Genomic DNA, 18144 nt, shown 5'->3' with positions numbered 1-18144 from the left:
ATGAAAATAGGGATGATTGAATGTTCTGAAAGAATGTTTCACTTTATGGAGAAATATTTGAACAGTCTCAAGTATGTTATCTTGTGATTAACACATCACTACTGTGAATGTGAATAACTAAATAATATAGGACCTCTAAGTTCTAAATATTTGATTTTTGATGGTCAAAGTGACCGAAGGTTTAAATGGCAAAAATGAGACTGCCGGTGTCACAGAGACTCAACCTGATCGGAAGTTTGTAATGTCTCAGTTCCTTGATATATGGTTGAAAGACAAATATAAAAATAATGTTTATTTGAAAACAGATGTCAATTCTGGCAAAGTCTTAAGTTGGGCCAGAGTTACAAGATATAGGTAAAGTTAAAAGTTATAAAAAGGCAGTGTACCAGTCCTGAAACACTCAGTCTCTCTCACTCAAAGTCAGCTAAAAGCTGCTATCTGAGCTTGTGTCATAAGTGATAAGCTATTTATAGTGAAGCACAGTGTCTAAGTTGAAAATCATGGACACAGAGATGTTAAAAGAAATGATTGCCATAAAGAGGGCCATTTGTTGTTAAATGTGTCAAAGTAAAACTCAATGAGAGTAAAGATGTCTTTAAAATGGTAATACAGACCTTGAATGATAGAAGTGACTATTTTGATGAATTTTTTCTATGACCAGTAACTTTTTGTCTGATCTTTGTCACCACCATGTGCAGGGCCGATGGCTCCAGTTACAGATGTGACAGAACATTACACTGAATGGACAGTGAGAATTAAATTCACTGAGTATAATCTCAGCACTAATATGTTACTGCTGAGAGAATGCACAGTCTAATGGTTTTAGTGATTAAATACTGCTGTTATTAACCTGTCTCCATGTGTTAACACTATTAGGCAGTCCAATGGCTCTGGTGGCTCTTGAATGCAACTTCCCTAAGCTCCAGAAAACACCTGATTCTGTTAGAGTATAATTGTTGTGGAAATGTGAATGTACGCAGAGCGGCCTACGAACTCCTTGTGAGACATGAAGCTGGCTTCTGCTGATGAAAGTACAAACTATTCTTCATTAAATTTTTCTTCAATTTATTATTTTTTTTTAAACTTTGACTCCGGGTCTTTATTCAACATATCTGGTAACAAGGGTCCCTAACAGTTTATGGTGGAGATTCTGGAATCCACTGCCGCTTCAATATATATCTTTTAAGTTATTATTCAACATATCTGGTAACAAGGGTCCCTAACAAGTGAATTCATAAATTCATTATTCATCATACTCTATACGCTATATTCATTATAGCGATTCAGAAGTTATCCAGGGATAATGCGATGGTGTATTGTGTGTGTGTTTAAATACATGTTTAGCTGACCATTGATAGCTTGCAAACAATCTCTACGCAAAAGCTGCGCGTGCGCTCATGACAGCTCGTCACTCTATTTCCGCTCACACAACACGCCTCCAAGCGCTCGGCTGTTTTTGGAAATACTTGGTACAGTGTATGTATCTTTTATAATATGATAAAACTAAAGACTTTTCGGTGATATGAAGGATGCACTCAAGATTAACATGAGACTGGCAGAAACTGTGCAGCAGTGGAAGTAGTTATTCAAACATTTTGAGTTCATCTTACATTTTTTACAGTATGTATGCACATGCATGTCTTCTGGTATAAACTCATGTATGTCTCCTCACCTTGAGGTTTGTCAGCGGAGAACAAGCCCATGTATCCTGAAGTGAGGAACTTCCCCTTCAGAATGGCAGGGAGCAGCTGATTTGGACAGGTACCACTGGCACAGTCACTGCATGTTGGCATTGCAACGCCTGTACATAAACAAATACACATGCATTCCATCTACAGCAGTAACACATATAAATCACAAACATGCACTCAGTTTTCTTATTTGCTGTTTAGGAACAGTCAACATAGATTCATTTTATACAACATGATATACTCTCCGGTGTAACCTGTTATCAGCTGCACCAAGTCATCTGTTCACTTATCTCCAGTTTTCATTTCAAACATTGATTAATAAGAGCTATTACAAATTAACATTGAACATGTCAACACTAAAAGAAACGTGCAATCATGTTTATTTTCCACAAATGAGTCTCTCTTATAAATCACATCCACTGTCTTTATCTACCTGCAATGTTCTCAATGTTGAGATCCGGTCTGATGAGGTTGGCATATGGACTTTTGTACCCTAATTCAACCCAGTTACTGTGGCTGTAAAAATCCTGGGGGGGGGGAAGCATTAAAATTAATATGTAATAATATTAATGATATTAAAGCTTACGTTATATTTAAGCTTATGTTTTGTTTTGTTTTAAATTTTGCTTGAAAACATCTTTTAGAGAAACATGTCACAACCATAAACAAAAGCATTTCTTATAATAAAGAATTTTACTGAATGTTTTACATAATATTATTATATTATAATATACTAACCCTTTAAGGTGTAAATATGACCCAGTGAACCACAGCATTTGTACCCCAAGTGCTCTGCTCACATATGTACTCCAACCATACCCCCTTTTTTTTATTGACAGTTCTCCCTCTTACCCACCTGCAGTGTGTGACACACTCGCCCCAGTGTTTCTCTGGCAGACTGAAGGTTGTCTGTATGGACATTCGCTTTAATAGCTGCAATCCCCTGAATGATGAGGTTACGCCCCTCAGTGAAGGCCTCATCGTGGAAGTGGTGTGGTGCACTGCTCATGAAATCACTGTCCACAAATCCATTCTGCATGTAGATCTGATTCAGTGCTGTGTGAAACTTGGCTCCCGAAACCTCACCTGTGGCCGTGCCCAGACATGCACGCAGCACCTCTTCGGGTGATGATCCCTGTGTTAAAGTGGAAAAAGGAAGTTATTTGTCATCATTTTGAGTAAGCATGACATTTCTCAAAGCAAAGCTATTGTTTGTCTTTAGAAGAAATGCATAATTTTCATGGTATGTTCATAGTGCTTTTTATGCCCCTACTTGTTCATAAACTCACCGGATGAATTCTGAATTCTCTTCCTTCTGATTCAGCCACTGCTTCACACACCTCCTGGATCTTTGCCATCACAGCATGACGAGTAATGGTCACATGGGTGTTTCCGTTACTGCCATCTGACAGAAATGCCTGCACCCTGGACACCACTAGTGCGATCAGGGCCACGACGGGCACAGATGACTTCATGATCATCTGAGTCAAGAAGAATACAATTTAGTAATGTAATAATGCTTGCCTGTCAGGGGGTGGGGGAACACACCTAATGCTTACTTAAAGATATCTGAGAACAGGTATGTAACAGACAGTTTCACATTAACACAAGTTTACACATTAATATCCTTAAATATTTTGTGGATGCACTTCATACTTGAAGTTCCATACATAACTGAATATAGACTGAAGAATTTTACAAATAAATTCTCAAGGTGCAATTTACTATGTTAATTAGTAATTAGGTTGTCAAAAAAATTGGAATAATTTCTCTTTTAAAAGATGAATCTCATGGTTCTTGATCCACACCCGTAGCTCACAGGTCCTTTTTTCTCAATCTTCAACAAGTCGGTCATTATCATTCATATTTGATCATAATATGTAGGTAAATATCTGACCATGCTCCTCAGTTTTTGTCTGTATTTAGTTAAACATTTCCATGTGTCATTATTATTTATTTTATTTGTTCATTGCCCTGGAGCTTCAAAATGTCTTACAATACAATCCATATGCATTGTTCAGCACTGTTTATACATTTAAAAAGCACACACACATACATTATGAACAGCTGTCATCTATATGCAAAAGGAAAACTAATTATGAACAGCAGAACTGTTATGAGACATGGAAATCAGATTTTACACAAACTAGTGGAGTTCATGGAGCTTTTGAGTGCTTCTTTTTTTACATTGTCACTCAAATTATTATACATTTCATATTATAGGATATTTGTAATGGAAAAAAATAGTAAATTAGAAAAACAGAAGCAAAATAGAAGCATAATGGAAACTACAGTGATCTCATACTTTTGGACCCCAATGTATGTCATAAACAAAATCTATTTTGATCAATTCTTTGCTATAATGTGGTTACACATATACAATCTATACAATCACTGAATTTTTGTGTCTTTCAAACAGTTTCTCCTGAGGACCAATATTTACTTAAGTCTTGGGTGAGTAAACACCTGCGTTGTTACATTATAATTTACTTTTTCCATGATTTTCTTTGAACTTCCCACAACACGTTCAATGTTTTCTAAGTAAATGTTGTTTGTTGGAGAGACTCATGGGACAGGCCATGACATGCTCAAGTGCCCAAGTGAGATCCATTATCAGTCCTGAATGAAACTGTAGTAGGTTTACATAATCAACACCAAGATTCTCCTGAGGAATATTAACTGACAATCCTCCATCATAGCTACTCTCGGTCCATCATACCTACTCTCGCATAGACTTTTTCCTAACTAGCAATTCAATCATACCAAATATGTCTGAGCACAAAATCCACTCCATCAGCATCAGTGACCATGCTCCAGTAACATTCATATGGAATCCAGCTAATTTACATAAACACATCAGTAGATGGCGCTTTAACATATCGCTCCTTAAAGACCCAGAGTTTGACAGTTCTCTTAAAAGAGAGTGGACATCCTTCCTAGAAATAAACAACTCACCAAAGTTATCAGCTTCATTACTTCGGGAAACAGGCAAAGCAGTATTACGAGGTAAAATCATTTCATTCTCCGTCCATAAAAAGAAAATAGAAAAACAAGAAAAAATCAGACTAGAAAATAAAATAAAAGAACTTGAAATATTACATGCAAATAACACAACAGAAGTAATATATAATGAATTAAGAAAACAAAAATTCCTGCTAAACGAAATCATAAATAAAAAAAACTAAATTTCTAATTCATAGACTCCGTCAAGAAACCTACCATCATAGCAACAAGTCCAGTAAATATTTGGCCAATCAGATTAAAAGAAACAGAGAAAAAGTAACAATTGCAACTATTAAGGACTCAGCAGGGAAGCCTACCAACTCTCCACAAGAAATAAATACAATATTTCGAAACTTCTATGCTAAACTTTATTCATCTGATAATAACACAAGACAAGATGATATTAATTCATTTTTCAATAATATTCAACTCCCAAAATTTAACACCAAACAAATCAGTGCACTAGATAAACCACTCATATAAAAAGAACTCCATATCGCCCTGAGTCGAATGCCTAACAATAAAGCACCAGGACCTGATGGCTTCCCTGCTGAGTTCTATAAACACTTCTGGTCCATTTTATCTCCATTATTCATCAGAGCAATAACGGAAATAAAAGAAAATTCAAGATTACCAGTGCACATGAACACAGCCACTATTTCACTTATCCCTAAACCTAATACCTAAACCTAAAGATCCAACCCTTCCGTCAAACTACCGTCCTATATCTCTCATCAACGTAGACATGAAAATAATCAGTAAAGTTCTTGCACATAGAATTGAAAAAAATTATTCCATTCATAATCCACCCTGATCAGACTGATTTTATTTAAGGTAGGCAGGCATCCAACAATACACACAGATTATACGATTTAATCCATTATTCATCACTACAACAGGAAAATACCATTATAGTCACTTTAGATGCAGAAAAAGCTTTTGACAGAGTCAATTGGAACTTTTTATTCACCACATTACAAAAATTTGGCTTTGGTGAGTCGTTTATTAATTGGATTAAAATTTTATACACAGCACCTTCTGCCACAGTCACAACCAATGGACTAACATCACAAAGCTTCACACTGCACAGGGGGACTAGGCAAGGATGCCCATTCTCTCCTTCTTTATTCACCATCTTCATTGAACCCTTAGCAGCAGCTATCAGTCAGAGCCACTCATCAGAGGAATCCACACACCCCAAACACAACATAAGATTAGTTGATATGCTGATGACATTTTACTCTTTTTGGAAAATCCTCAATCATCTCTGCAAGAAATAACTAAAACCATTGATTTATACTCTACAATATCAGATTATGCAATAAATTGAAATAAATCTTCAATTCTTCCACTACAATGAGATGTGGTAGCCCAGGTATCATCTATTCCTCTATGCACAGGCCACATCACTTATTTAGGCATTAAGGTTTCCTCCAGGCTGTCAGAGCTGACTGGACTCAACTTCACTCCTTTACTGAAAACATTAGAAGACAACCTTCACCGCTGGCACAACTTACCACTTTCCATCCAGGGCAGAATAACTATAATCAAAATGACAGTACTTCCAAAAATAAACTTTATTCTCAATGATCCCAACCTTCTCTCAGTTGGTTCAGATCTTTAGACTCCACCATTACCCGATTCTACTGGAAAAATAAACCACCACGGATAAAATTAAGCACTTTACAAAAACCCAAATCCTTAGGAGGATTAGAAGCACTGCATTTTTACCATTACTCACTAGCAAACCAACTTCAATACATATTGTTGTGTTATATCAAGAAAATGCAATTACCCTGCCTCCTTGTTAAGATTTTGGATGTCTGTTGCTACACATTCGGCCAATGTATTAAATATTAGGCATTGATTACAATATTATTGTTATTTATATTTGTTTGTTTCTAAGAAATGCATTATACTGTATGGCCAGAGATGTACAGTTATTGTTTGTGCCTGTCCATGAGAAGGAGGAGCAGAACTGGACTGCCAGCACACAGAAGTGTGTGTGGTTCTGTGTGTGTGCTCAAGGACACAGAGAACTGTGGTTCTACTCCTAGAACCTTATAAGGACATCAGCCATCTTGGCTGAGTTTACTGGAGTTCAAGGACACAAAAGCCAGACCGCTTGCACCTGCGAGGCCTTGAGAAGTGTCTGGAAACTTTGGGAAAGTTACAACGTACGTCACTCAAGAAGATAACCAAACGTCTGCAATAAACAACACAAGTATAAAAGACTGATGAGTTGATTGCCTCTTCGGATACTGATACGTCAGTACCCCCAACGCCTAGAAGCCCAGAGCTGAGGACAAGAAACCCCAAGCTGAAGATGGGAAGCCCAGAGCTGACTGCACCTTTGACTCAAGAGTGAATACTGTATTTTATACTTTAATGATGAAGTTTTATTTGCCTTTACATTTTTGTTTATTATAAAAGAAAAGTAACCAATTAAAAGAAATTTAATTGATTACAAAAGCTGCCTACCTTAGCTTGATTTATAGTGTTTTAAGACTTTGAATAAGAACGTACCACAGAGGAGCAATGTTCCCTCTTATTGTTTTTCTCGCTGAGCAAAACCTTTCTCTGTTGAGCGCACATTTTGGCCACCTGAGCAAAATCATACTTTATATCAGACCTGTACAATGAACGTAAACACACACACACACACAAAAATGGTTTTATCATGCTACTGTAACATTTAACTTTAATGTGCGGTTTCTATTTTATTTGACCCTTGATGTAACTTAGTGATTTATCAAATAACATGTTTGAAAACAAGCAGTTCAGTCACTAAATTAAGCACATTTTAGGTTACTTGAGATTTTTTTACATTGCTGTATTAACTGTACCAGTCTTTACTGAGAAATTCTATTAAAAATAATTTCTGTCCTCCTGCAGGACAGGTTAATTCTTCATAATAATATAATATGAGCAGTTACAATGATGGTTTGGAACAACCATAATGTGTTTTTGTACCGTCAATTATTAGCAACAGACAGTGTTAAACCATCAAAATTACATGTTTATTGCTTATGAATTTCCCAGATTTTATATACCAGGAGGTTTCAAGATTTTTCGTGGCAAGGAGCCCTAAACAATCCCCTTGTGAGATCAATTTTTTTATTAGGCTTACACTATAATATAATAAAATGTAATATTTAAGTATTTAAACTGATATACAGTATTATATCAGTTTAAATGCTTCCATTTGTTTTAATATGTTATATAGTGAAAACAAACTGAAGCATTTAAACTGATAGCTAAATATTTTTAAGAAAAGTGAACGTTAACTCTTTTATAGTTATCTAAACATCCCTGAAACCCACACCACACACTAGGGTTGCCACCTTCAATACAGAAAAATAAGGGACGCCTGCCGCAGCGGGGGCCACACCCCTCGGGGGCCAAGATAACCACGGTCCCGATGGCGTGCCAGTGGTGGTATATCATAACTTAAAACATGTTTTCATAAAAATATTAAGATTGATACCAGTGGACATTATAATAAGATATCTGCTATTGAAATCAGTGTGAACAGATGCAATCAGTCTCTCACTATCAGAACTTAAGTGGTCATATTGAATACACAGCTATGACAATAATAAACATAGGCCAACACCTGCGTTAACTCAGCTGCTGTAACCCAGAGGGGAGTAGGATAAGAAATTGCTAATTAACTCAAGTAATTTTATAGAGTGATGTGAACAAAGATTTTGGCTAAAATATTTGGCATTGTTTGCAGTAACACCATCCAAACAGTGAAACCACACCTAAATGACATAATATCTACAAACATTTCTTATTTAAGTAAAACACTTAACAACATTTTTATTACTGGTAAGTAAATATATTTTTGTATTTATTTATTCCACTTTTATATAGTCTATTGTTAATTCTATAGTATTGAATGATGCAATTATTTAAATTGGTTAAGCATAACAAATAGTTGTTTATTTTATTCACATAAGTACTTTATTTTGTATTACTTTATTTTATTCACATAGGTTTTGATTAAATATGTATTAAATATATCTCTCTTAACTCTTATTAAAGTAATGCTTATGTGTCTGACTGTACAACTTAACCTTAATAAACAAATCATACCATAACATGATTAATGTACATAATTAATATTATTTCTTAATAGGCAGCACAAGAAACATTATCAATTAAAAAAATTGAGATGATAAAAAAAAAATCTGGACCTGCCTCCGCCATAGTTTCAAATGGATTCTCTGATAAAAGAACCGGCGAGGCGGCGTCCCGCCCTCCTCTGACTCTGATTGGCCGTGATTCATGGCTCTGGTTTCAGGTTCACGGGCCGTGAATCACGGCCAATCAGAGTTCAATACATCATTCAATTCATCATTCAATACTATAGAATTAACAATAGACTATATAAAAGTGGAATAAATAAATACAAAAATATATTTACTTACCAGTAATAAAAATGTTGTTAAGTGTTTTACTTAAATAAAAAATGTTTGTAGATATTATGTCATTTAGGTGTGGTTTCACTGTTTGGATGGTGTTACTGCAAACAATGCCAAATATTTTAGCCAAAATCTTTGTTCACATCACTCTATAAAATTACTTGAGTTAATTAGCAATTTCTTATCCTAGTCCCCCCTGGGTTACAGCAGCTGAGTTAACGCAGGTGTTGGCCTATGTTTATTATTGTCATAGCTGTGTATTCAATATGACCACTTAAGTTCTGATAGTGAGAGACTGATTGCATCTGTTCACACTGATTTCAATAGCAGATATCTTATTATAATGTCCACTGGTATCAATCTTAATATTTTTATGAAAACATGTTTTAAGTTATGATATACCACCACTGGCACGCCATCGGGACCGTGGTTATCTTGGCCCCCGAGGGGTGTGGCCCCCGCTGCGGCAGGCATCCCTTATTTTTCTGTATTGAAGGTGGCAACCCTAGTGTGTGGTGTGGGTTTCAGGGATGTTTAGATAACTATAAAAGAGTTAACGTTCACTTTTCTTAAAAATATTTAGCTATCAGTTTAAATGCTTCAGTTTGTTTTCACTATATAACATATTAAAACAAATGGAAGCATTTAAACTGATATAATACTGTATATCAGTTTAAATACTTAAATATTACATTTTATTATATTATAGTGTAAGCCTAATAAAAAAATTGATCTCACAAGGGGATTGTTTAGGGCTCCTTGCCACGAAAAATCTTGAAACCTCCTGGTAAATAAAATCTGGGAAATTCATAAGCAATAAACATGTAATTTTGATGGTTTAACACTGTCTGTTGCTAATAATTGACTGTACAAAAACACATTATGGTTGTTCCAAACCATCATTGTAACTGCTCATATTATATTATTATGAAGAATTAACCTGTCCTGCAGGAGGACAGAAATTATTTTTAATAGAATTTCTCAGTAAAGACTGGTACAGTTAATACAGCAATGTAAAAAAATCTCAAGTAACCTAAAATGTGCTTAATTTAGTGACTGAACTGCTTGTTTTCAAACATGTTATTTGATAAATCACTAAGTTACATCAAGGGTCAAATAAAATAGAAACCGCACATTAAAGTTAAATGTTACAGTAGCATGATAAAACCATTTGTGTGTGTGTGTGTGTTTACGTTCATTGTACAGGTCTGATATAAAGTATGATTTTGCTCAGGTGGCCAAAATGTGCGCTCAACAGAGAAAAGTTTTGCTCAGCGAGAAAAACAATTAGAGGGAACATTGCTCCTCTGTGGTACGTTCTTATTCAAAGTCTTAAAACACTATAAATCAAGCTAAGGTAGGCAGCTTTTGTAATCAATTAAATTTCTTTTAATTGGTTACTTTTCTTTTATAATAAACAAAAATGTAAAGGCAAATAAAACTTCATCATTAAAGTATAAAATACAGTATTCACTCTTGAGTCAAAGGTGCAGTCAGCTCTGGGCTTCCCATCTTCAGCTTGGGGTTTCTTGTCCTCAGCTCTGGGCTTCTAGGCGTTGGGGGTACTGACGTATCAGTATCCGAAGAGGCAATCAACTCATCAGTCTTTTATACTTGTGTTGTTTATTGCAGACGTTTGGTTATCTTCTTGAGTGACGTACGTTGTAACTTTCCCAAAGTTTCCAGACACTTCTCAAGGCCTCGCAGGTGCAAGCGGTCTGGCTTTTGTGTCCTTGAACTCCAGTAAACTCAGCCAAGATGGCTGATGTCCTTATAAGGTTCTAGGAGTAGAACCACAGTTCTCTGTGTCCTTGAGCACACACACAGAACCACACACACTTCTGTGTGCTGGCAGTCCAGTTCTGCTGTACATTAATCATGTTATGGTATGATTTGTTTATTAAGGTTAAGTTGTACAGTCAGACACATAAGCATTACTTTAATAAGAGTTAAGAGAGATATATTTAATACATATTTAATCAAAACCTATGTGAATAAAATAAAGTAATACAAAATAAAGTACTTATGTGAATAAAATAAACAACTATTTGTTATGCTTAACCATGGCTCTGCCTGAAACAAACCAATCAACCAACGATGGCAGCGAGTATTACCCAATCAGGGGCAGAAAAGGACACGTCTTCACACAATTATTTGCATGGGATGCTGCATAATGTGGACCTATGTAAAATACGGGACAAATCGCGTCCCGTATTGACTTGATACGGGACGCGTCATTTTGCCTGTAAATACGGGACGATTCCGTATTTCACGGGACGGGTGGCAACCTTACCACACACACACACAAATCTATTTAAACTGAGGTATATCACTGATGTATTTTGAGTTTGCAAGCTTCACCTGTGGTGGGAGTGTGATTGTAAATGTCTCAGAGTTTTGTTAGCATTCTCTGCCATTCATCCGTTATTTCCACCACTTTTCATTAAAACATGACGTTTTATTTCTTTTCGTTTCGCGTTGCCTCTCGTATTGAGGTATTCAGTCCGCAAACATGACAGTATTCGCGACTGATTTGGCTCAGGGCCAGCCAGCTCACACGTGCTCAATCGTTCTCTTCTATGAAACCTGTAAACCGCATTCACCGGTTCCAACTCTATAGCGGTTGTCCAGAGCACTGCAATTATTTCTCATTTAAACTACTACAATCATTTTCATGTCTGTTCTCTGCGCGGCAATTATTTCTTCTGCGCGGCCGCGGCTTAAGAAGTGCGCGGCCGCGCACGCGCGCAGCTTAGAGGGAACATTGTGTAGCTGGTTCAAATATTACAATATATATATATATATATATATATATATATAAAGAATAATGTTAATGAACTTCATCAAAACTTGTTATTTTCTTATATTCTCATGTTTGTGTTCAGAGTTATAATGAGGCATAACATGCATAATTAATTCGAGTAGGAACCGTTAATGCAGAATATTTTATGGGGCACATAATGGTGACGCACACAATACCTCGTGCGATGTGTGAACAGCGCCATCTTTAGAAGCACATTTGCTATTGACGAGGTCGGTTGTGCTTTCTCTCGCTCTTCAAACAAGAGTGCTGGTAAGGAGATTTCTCAAAGTGTAAACAATATCATCGATTAATTTCATGAGATAAATAATGTTTAAGTGTAATGTAAGACGGTGATTTCATGAAATGTAACGCATTGAATTGTATTTTGAACATTTTACTGAGATTGGTTTTGCTTACTAGCTTTTTCCATGCTGTATGGATCACTGAAGGGGAGAGACGTGTATCTCAAAAAACATTAATTGTGCTCTGTGTATTTCTGCAGGTATGTTCGTTGTTTATTGTATTATATGTTGAGTAATGTTTGAAATGTGTTTACTATTGAGTTTATACGAGTTTGATAGATACAAAAAAAAAAGAGTGAGGTCTGTATGCAAACGTGATGTTATCAAATTTAATATTTTCAATTTAAATTGTGCAAAATCTGTAACTTTTCACATTTCCCCCCATTTAATTAATTTACTGATGCGAGTACGCGGTGAGGAACTATATTTTCTTTTTTTGTATATATTTCATATGCCATATAATGGTGACATGTATTTTGTGACTTACTTTATTTGTTTGTTTTATCTTAATTATCTTGATTTATTTGATTTATACTATTTGTCTTATGTTTTGTAACTGTTAATTGAGTAAATTGCCTTCTTGAGAAGCACATTTGCTATTGACGAGGTCGGTTGTGCTTTCTCTCGCTCTTCAAACAAGAGTGCTGCTTTTTCCATGCTGTATGGATCACTGAAGGGGAGAGACGTGTATCCCAAAAAACATTAATTGTGCTCTGTGTATTTCAGCAGACCTGCTTCTTCAGAATAAACCTTCCTGAGACCTGCTCCACCTGTATTGTCATCTTTGAGAGCAACAAAACACAACCAGAGTAAAACTGCTACATAAAAATGGTGCCGTGACCTACTGGATCAACTGGATCAGCCGCAGCCGATCGCCGGAGTTGTGCAACGTGTTCGTGACGTATTGATGCTGCATCTGGAGATCGAGGAATCGATTTCACCATTGTTCTGGTAACTGTAAACCAAAAAAAAAAAAAAAAAAAAAACAGAGAGACCTTTTTCCGTGGACTGACATATTGAACTGTTGTCTTTTTCCTCATCATACTTACTGGACATTGAATGAGGCCAGTTTTCTTTTGTGTTTATTCTGTCACTGTCATATATTTACACCATGGCCGGGGCATGGAAAGACTCTGATATGACAACGCCATATCTGGGGAGGGGCAGAGGGTTGTTGGGGGTGGAAGAAACTGCCGTTGGTAAACCTAGAGTGTTAGCTTATAGTCCTCAATCACATGATACCCTACTAGATCAACCTATTGGGCCGACTGCCTCCACTCCTAGTGATGCAAATGATAACATTGCACAGCAGTTACGTGAACTTATTGGTGAATTAGGCAGTCAGATAGGTGATTCCATCGTCACCCGGCTATTAACTAGTCAAAGCCCAGTCACCCCCTCCAGTTCAGTCCCATTCAGTGCTGTTGCACCAGAACCCTCTAACGCAGGCCGAAATCTAACTAATGTCAGCCTGATAGTCAAGCCAGATGTCAAAGAGCCTCCAATGTTTAGAGGAGATGGAACAGACAAATACGCAGTTCAAGAATGGATTGAGTTGATGGAATTGTATCTCCACAAAGCGGATTGCTCTGACACAGATCAGGTAGATGAGATACTGAGCCACCTGCTAGGCAGGGCCAAGAGTATTGTCAAGGTCAGACTCAAAAGCAGCCCTAACGAAGCCATCTCCCCTGAGACCATCTACGATGTGTTGAGACGTTACTTCAGTGAAAGTCCTGTATCATGTCAACCACTTGCTGACTTTTACGCGACACGACCCAAAGTAAATGAGTGCCCTGTTGATTACTGGGTTCGATTAAATGCAGCTGCTGAATTAGCAGATAGCCATTTGCAGAAACAAGGAGAAAAGATGAAAAACATGAGTTCTGAAATTGCGATGATGTTCATCAGAAACTGTTCAGAACCAAACCTCTCTAGTATGTTTAGGTGTAAACCTATCAGTAAATGGTCAGTCACTGAAATTCAGGAGGCCATTGACGAACACCAAAGGGAAGTCCAGTCTAAAAAACTGTCCGCTGTCACGCATGATGTTAACACCGTCCAAGTCGCTGCAGCTAAAGTATCAACCTACCCCCACGCTGTCACCAAGGGAGATGATATGAAGGCGGATGCTCCTGTTTATGTCCCTGATAGTCCTTTGAAGGCTGCTGAACCTGCAACTTCAGAAGCTGCCACTTTGGAGCGTGTCTTAAGTATGCTGGAAAAGGTACTGGAGCGTACAAGTCAGAATGCTCCCATCTCACAGCCGAGAACAACTCAGTGGCGCAGCTTTCCCCCGTGCAGAGTCTGCGGTGATAGGAATCATTCCACACGTTCACATTGTATGAGAGAAAGGAGATGTTTGTTGTGCTTGGAGATTGGGCATCAGCAGAAACAATGCCACAAAGTCGTCAGCCCTGCTAGTCCATCTGCTTCTGACCTGCACGCTCAGGGAAACTAATACACTCACGTATGGGAGGGGATTATGTGAGTGCAAAATGTCAAACCCTCAATGTGGATGATGATTTATATGTTTATGATGAATGTTGCAAGTCTGTCTCCAGTAACAGTGTCGTCCTATTCCAGAATGTCACAAAGTTGGAAAAGGCAGATAGTCTGTTCTATACTTCAGTTCTGTTGAATGACAAACTCACAGTCCAAGCTCTACTGGATAGCGGATCTATGGCATGTACGATCAATGAAGAAACAGAGCGTGAACTTTTGAACATGGGAATGTCTGCACAAGTAGATCAGCCACATATGGACGTTCTTCTCATTGGCTGTGGTGGTGTTAAAGTCAGACCAAAAGGAGTCTATCAGCTGAAGATGGACGTGTATGGCAAGTTAGTGAGTGTGCCTACACTAGTCGTCCCGGGACAGAGAGATCAATTGATTCTGGGAACTAATGTCATTAAGTTCATACTTACTCAGCTCAAACAAACCTCTGGCTATTGGAATGTCATGAATCGTCCTGAAACATCTGGAGAACCTGAAATTGAGCAGTTCCTGAACATGTTGTCGGGCATTAACAGGTGGAAGGGTGGTGAAATCCCTGATATTGTGGGCACTGCAAAACTAGCCCAGGCCATTACTCTGTTGCCCAAACAAGAACACCTCGTGTGGGGTAAACTTCCATCAAACACCCCTATTTCTATGGGAAGTACTGTTGTGATTGAGCCACCTAAGGCGCAGACCCACAAGAAAGGCATCATGGTGGGAAGAGTCATTGCCTCTATGTCTGGTGATGGTTGGGTCCCAGTCAGGATCATGAATCCCTTTGATAAGGCTATTACACTGAGAAGGAACTCAAAAATAGCTGACGTCTTCCCTGTTGTGGCTGTTGAAGACCTCAATGTGCACCTTGATCGCAAGAATGATAAGATGCTGAGTGTGCAGAACCAGGGCATCAATGGAGGCATAGATGGAGATTGCCCTGCTTTCGAGCTCCGTGAAAGCCTTCAGAAACTTGGTCTTGGCGATTTAGACATTGAGTCGTGTGAAGTATCCCACTATTGGAAGAGTCAGCTAGTACAGCTTATTAGGAGGCATGAGGACGTATTTTCCAAGCACAAACTAGATTGTGGAGAAGCCAAGGAGTTTGTCCACCGTATTCGTTTGTCAGACGATCGTCCATTCAGGCTTCCATACCGCCGTGTTCCACCAGCGCAGTACCAGAAGCTAAGGAGTGTTCTTTCTGAGATGGAGGAACAGGAAATCATACGCAAGTCTAATAGTGAGTGGGCTTCGCCTCTTGTGTTGGTATGGAAGAAAAATGGAGACCTCAGAGTGTGTGTTGACTACCGTTGGCTGAATGCTCGGACTGTTAAGGATGCCCACCCCTTGCCTCACCAGGCGGACTGTTTGGCAGCTTTGGGAGGGAATGTGATCTTTAGTGCGATGGACTTAACCTCTGGTTTTTATAACATTGTAATGTCTGAAGAGGACAAGAAGTTCACTGCCTTCACGACTCCAATGGGCCTATATGAATTCAACCGTCTGCCTCAAGGGCTCTGTAACAGTCCAGCCAGCTTTATGCGACTCATGATCAACATCTTCGGTGATCAGAACTTTCTCACTCTCTTATGCTATCTTGATGATCTTCTTGTGTACGCTCCAAATGAAGAAGCGGCCATTGAGCGGCTTGAGCTGGTGTTTTCTAGGCTCAGTGCGCATGGACTGAAGTTGGCGCCAAAGAAGTGCCATTTTCTTCGAAGAAGTGTGAAATTTCTAGGGCATGTCATTGACGGCACTGGAGTGGCAACAGATCCAGACAAGGTTAGCGCCATCTCTGCCATATCTGTATCTGATCTGATGATGCCGGATGGAGTGACTCCTTCACAGAAGAAGATAAAGTCCTTTTTGGGTATGGTGTTATATTATCAAAACTTCATTCAGAACTGCTCCAGTATCGCAAAGCCACTGTTTGCTTTGACTGCTGCACCCAGAGGGAAGAAGACCCCTGTGAGAGGCATTGCATCATTCAAAAGACTGAACCCCGATGATTGGAAGCAAGAGCACAGTGTGGCATTCGAAAAGCTAAAGACAGCCCTGTTAGAATCTGTTGTGCTGGCTCACCCCGATTTCAGCCGACCATTCATTCTATGTACTGATGCGTCTATGGATGGGTTAGGAGCTGTACTGTCACAGGTCCCGGAAGGAGAGATTAAGGCACGTCCCATCGCCTTCGCCAGTAAAGCTCTAACTCGTGCACAAGCCAAATACCCTGCTCATCGTCTAGAGTTTTTGGCTCTGAAGTGGTCCGTCTGTGACAAGTTTAGTCACTGGTTGAAGGGGCACGACTTTACTGTCTGGACGGACAACAATCCTTTAACATACATTATGACGAAGCCAAAGCTTGATGCATGCGAGCAGAGGTGGGTGTCCAAGCTGGCCCCTTATAGCTTTAGCATCCAATACATACCCGGCAGTAGAAATGTAGTCGCAGACGCCTTGAGTAGGCAGCCCTTCATCCGTGGGTGTGTCAGTCAGAGGCTGATGTCTGAGCCATACAGTGTGCTGTTGGAAGAAGCAGAGCAAGTCCGAGAGAACTCCATACAAGATGTTTTCAGGTTGAGTGCAAACACCTGTAATGTTAAACATTACCCCTGTGCAGATTCAGAATCATGTTCACTCACCAGTGTTGAAGTGTCGGCAGTCCTTGATGTTCACACAGAGTGGGAAGTAGGCGCGAGGGATAGAGCGGTCCAGTGGCTCACTCAGGATACCCACCAGTTGTTGTCTCCAGGTCCTAGTCCCCTGCCGGTTTTCTCATTGAGGGATTTACAGGAAAAGCAGCAGGACGATGCAACCCTGTCAAGAGTCTTGTTCTATGTAAGAAGAGGAAGAAAACCATCTAGACGTGAGAGAACTGGAGAAACTCACAAGGTAATTAAAACACTTAAACAGTGGGAGAAGTTCAAAATGCTTGACGGCATACTATACCGAGTGTGCAAGGATGTCCTGATGCGAAAAAAGAGATTGCAATATGTTGTTCCAAGTTCGCTGGTGAAGCAGGTTCTTCAAGGCATTCATGATGAGGCTGGGCATCAAGGCCAGGGTAGGACTTTATCCCTTGTGAGACAGAGATTTTTCTGGGTCAGTTTGGAAAAGGATGTGCGTGAGCATGTTAAATGTTGCAAGCGCTGTGTAGTGAGTAAAACTCCCGAACCTGAAGGAAGAGCTCCTCTTGAAAGCATCAAAACATCTAGCCCCCTGGAATTGGTCTGCATAGATTTTTGGTCCGCGGAGAATTCCAGTGGTCGCAGTGTGGATGTCCTGGTCATAACAGACCACTTTACTAAGATGGCCCACGCTTTCCCTTGTAAAGACCAGTCAGCGAAACAAGTTGCAAGGCTGTTGTGGGATAGGTACTTCTGCGTATATGGCTTCCCAGAAAGGATCCATTCGGATCAAGG

The 18144-nt window shown here is 38.9% G+C and overlaps 1 protein-coding gene across 2 annotated transcripts in view; it reads right to left on the bottom strand.

Moving 5' to 3' along the window:
* LOC125272175 (von Willebrand factor A domain-containing protein 7-like) overlaps positions 1 to 18144 on the bottom strand; it is a 46409-nt gene that overhangs the window by 23093 nt on the left and 5172 nt on the right. Inside the window, exons 1-5 of one of the 2 annotated variants that reach the window (XM_048196844.1) lie at positions 4647 to 4679; positions 2981 to 3172; positions 2548 to 2826; positions 2125 to 2218; positions 1673 to 1801 (exon numbers count right to left, since the gene is read on the bottom strand). In XM_048196844.1, the coding sequence (XP_048052801.1) occupies positions 1673 to 1801; positions 2125 to 2218; positions 2548 to 2826; positions 2981 to 3172; positions 4647 to 4664 (712 nt within the window). In that variant the 5' untranslated portion in view covers positions 4665 to 4679. Of the gene's footprint in view, positions 1 to 1672; positions 1802 to 2124; positions 2219 to 2547; positions 2827 to 2980; positions 3173 to 4646; positions 4680 to 18144 lie in introns of those variants that run through there. The other variant, XM_048196845.1, reaches the window with a different exon arrangement.

This window comes from Megalobrama amblycephala, linkage group LG7 (genome assembly GCF_018812025.1).
Source record: "Megalobrama amblycephala isolate DHTTF-2021 linkage group LG7, ASM1881202v1, whole genome shotgun sequence".
Classification (NCBI taxonomy): domain Eukaryota; kingdom Metazoa; phylum Chordata; class Actinopteri; order Cypriniformes; family Xenocyprididae; genus Megalobrama; species Megalobrama amblycephala.
This window is presented reverse-complemented; position numbering and strand designations above follow the sequence as displayed.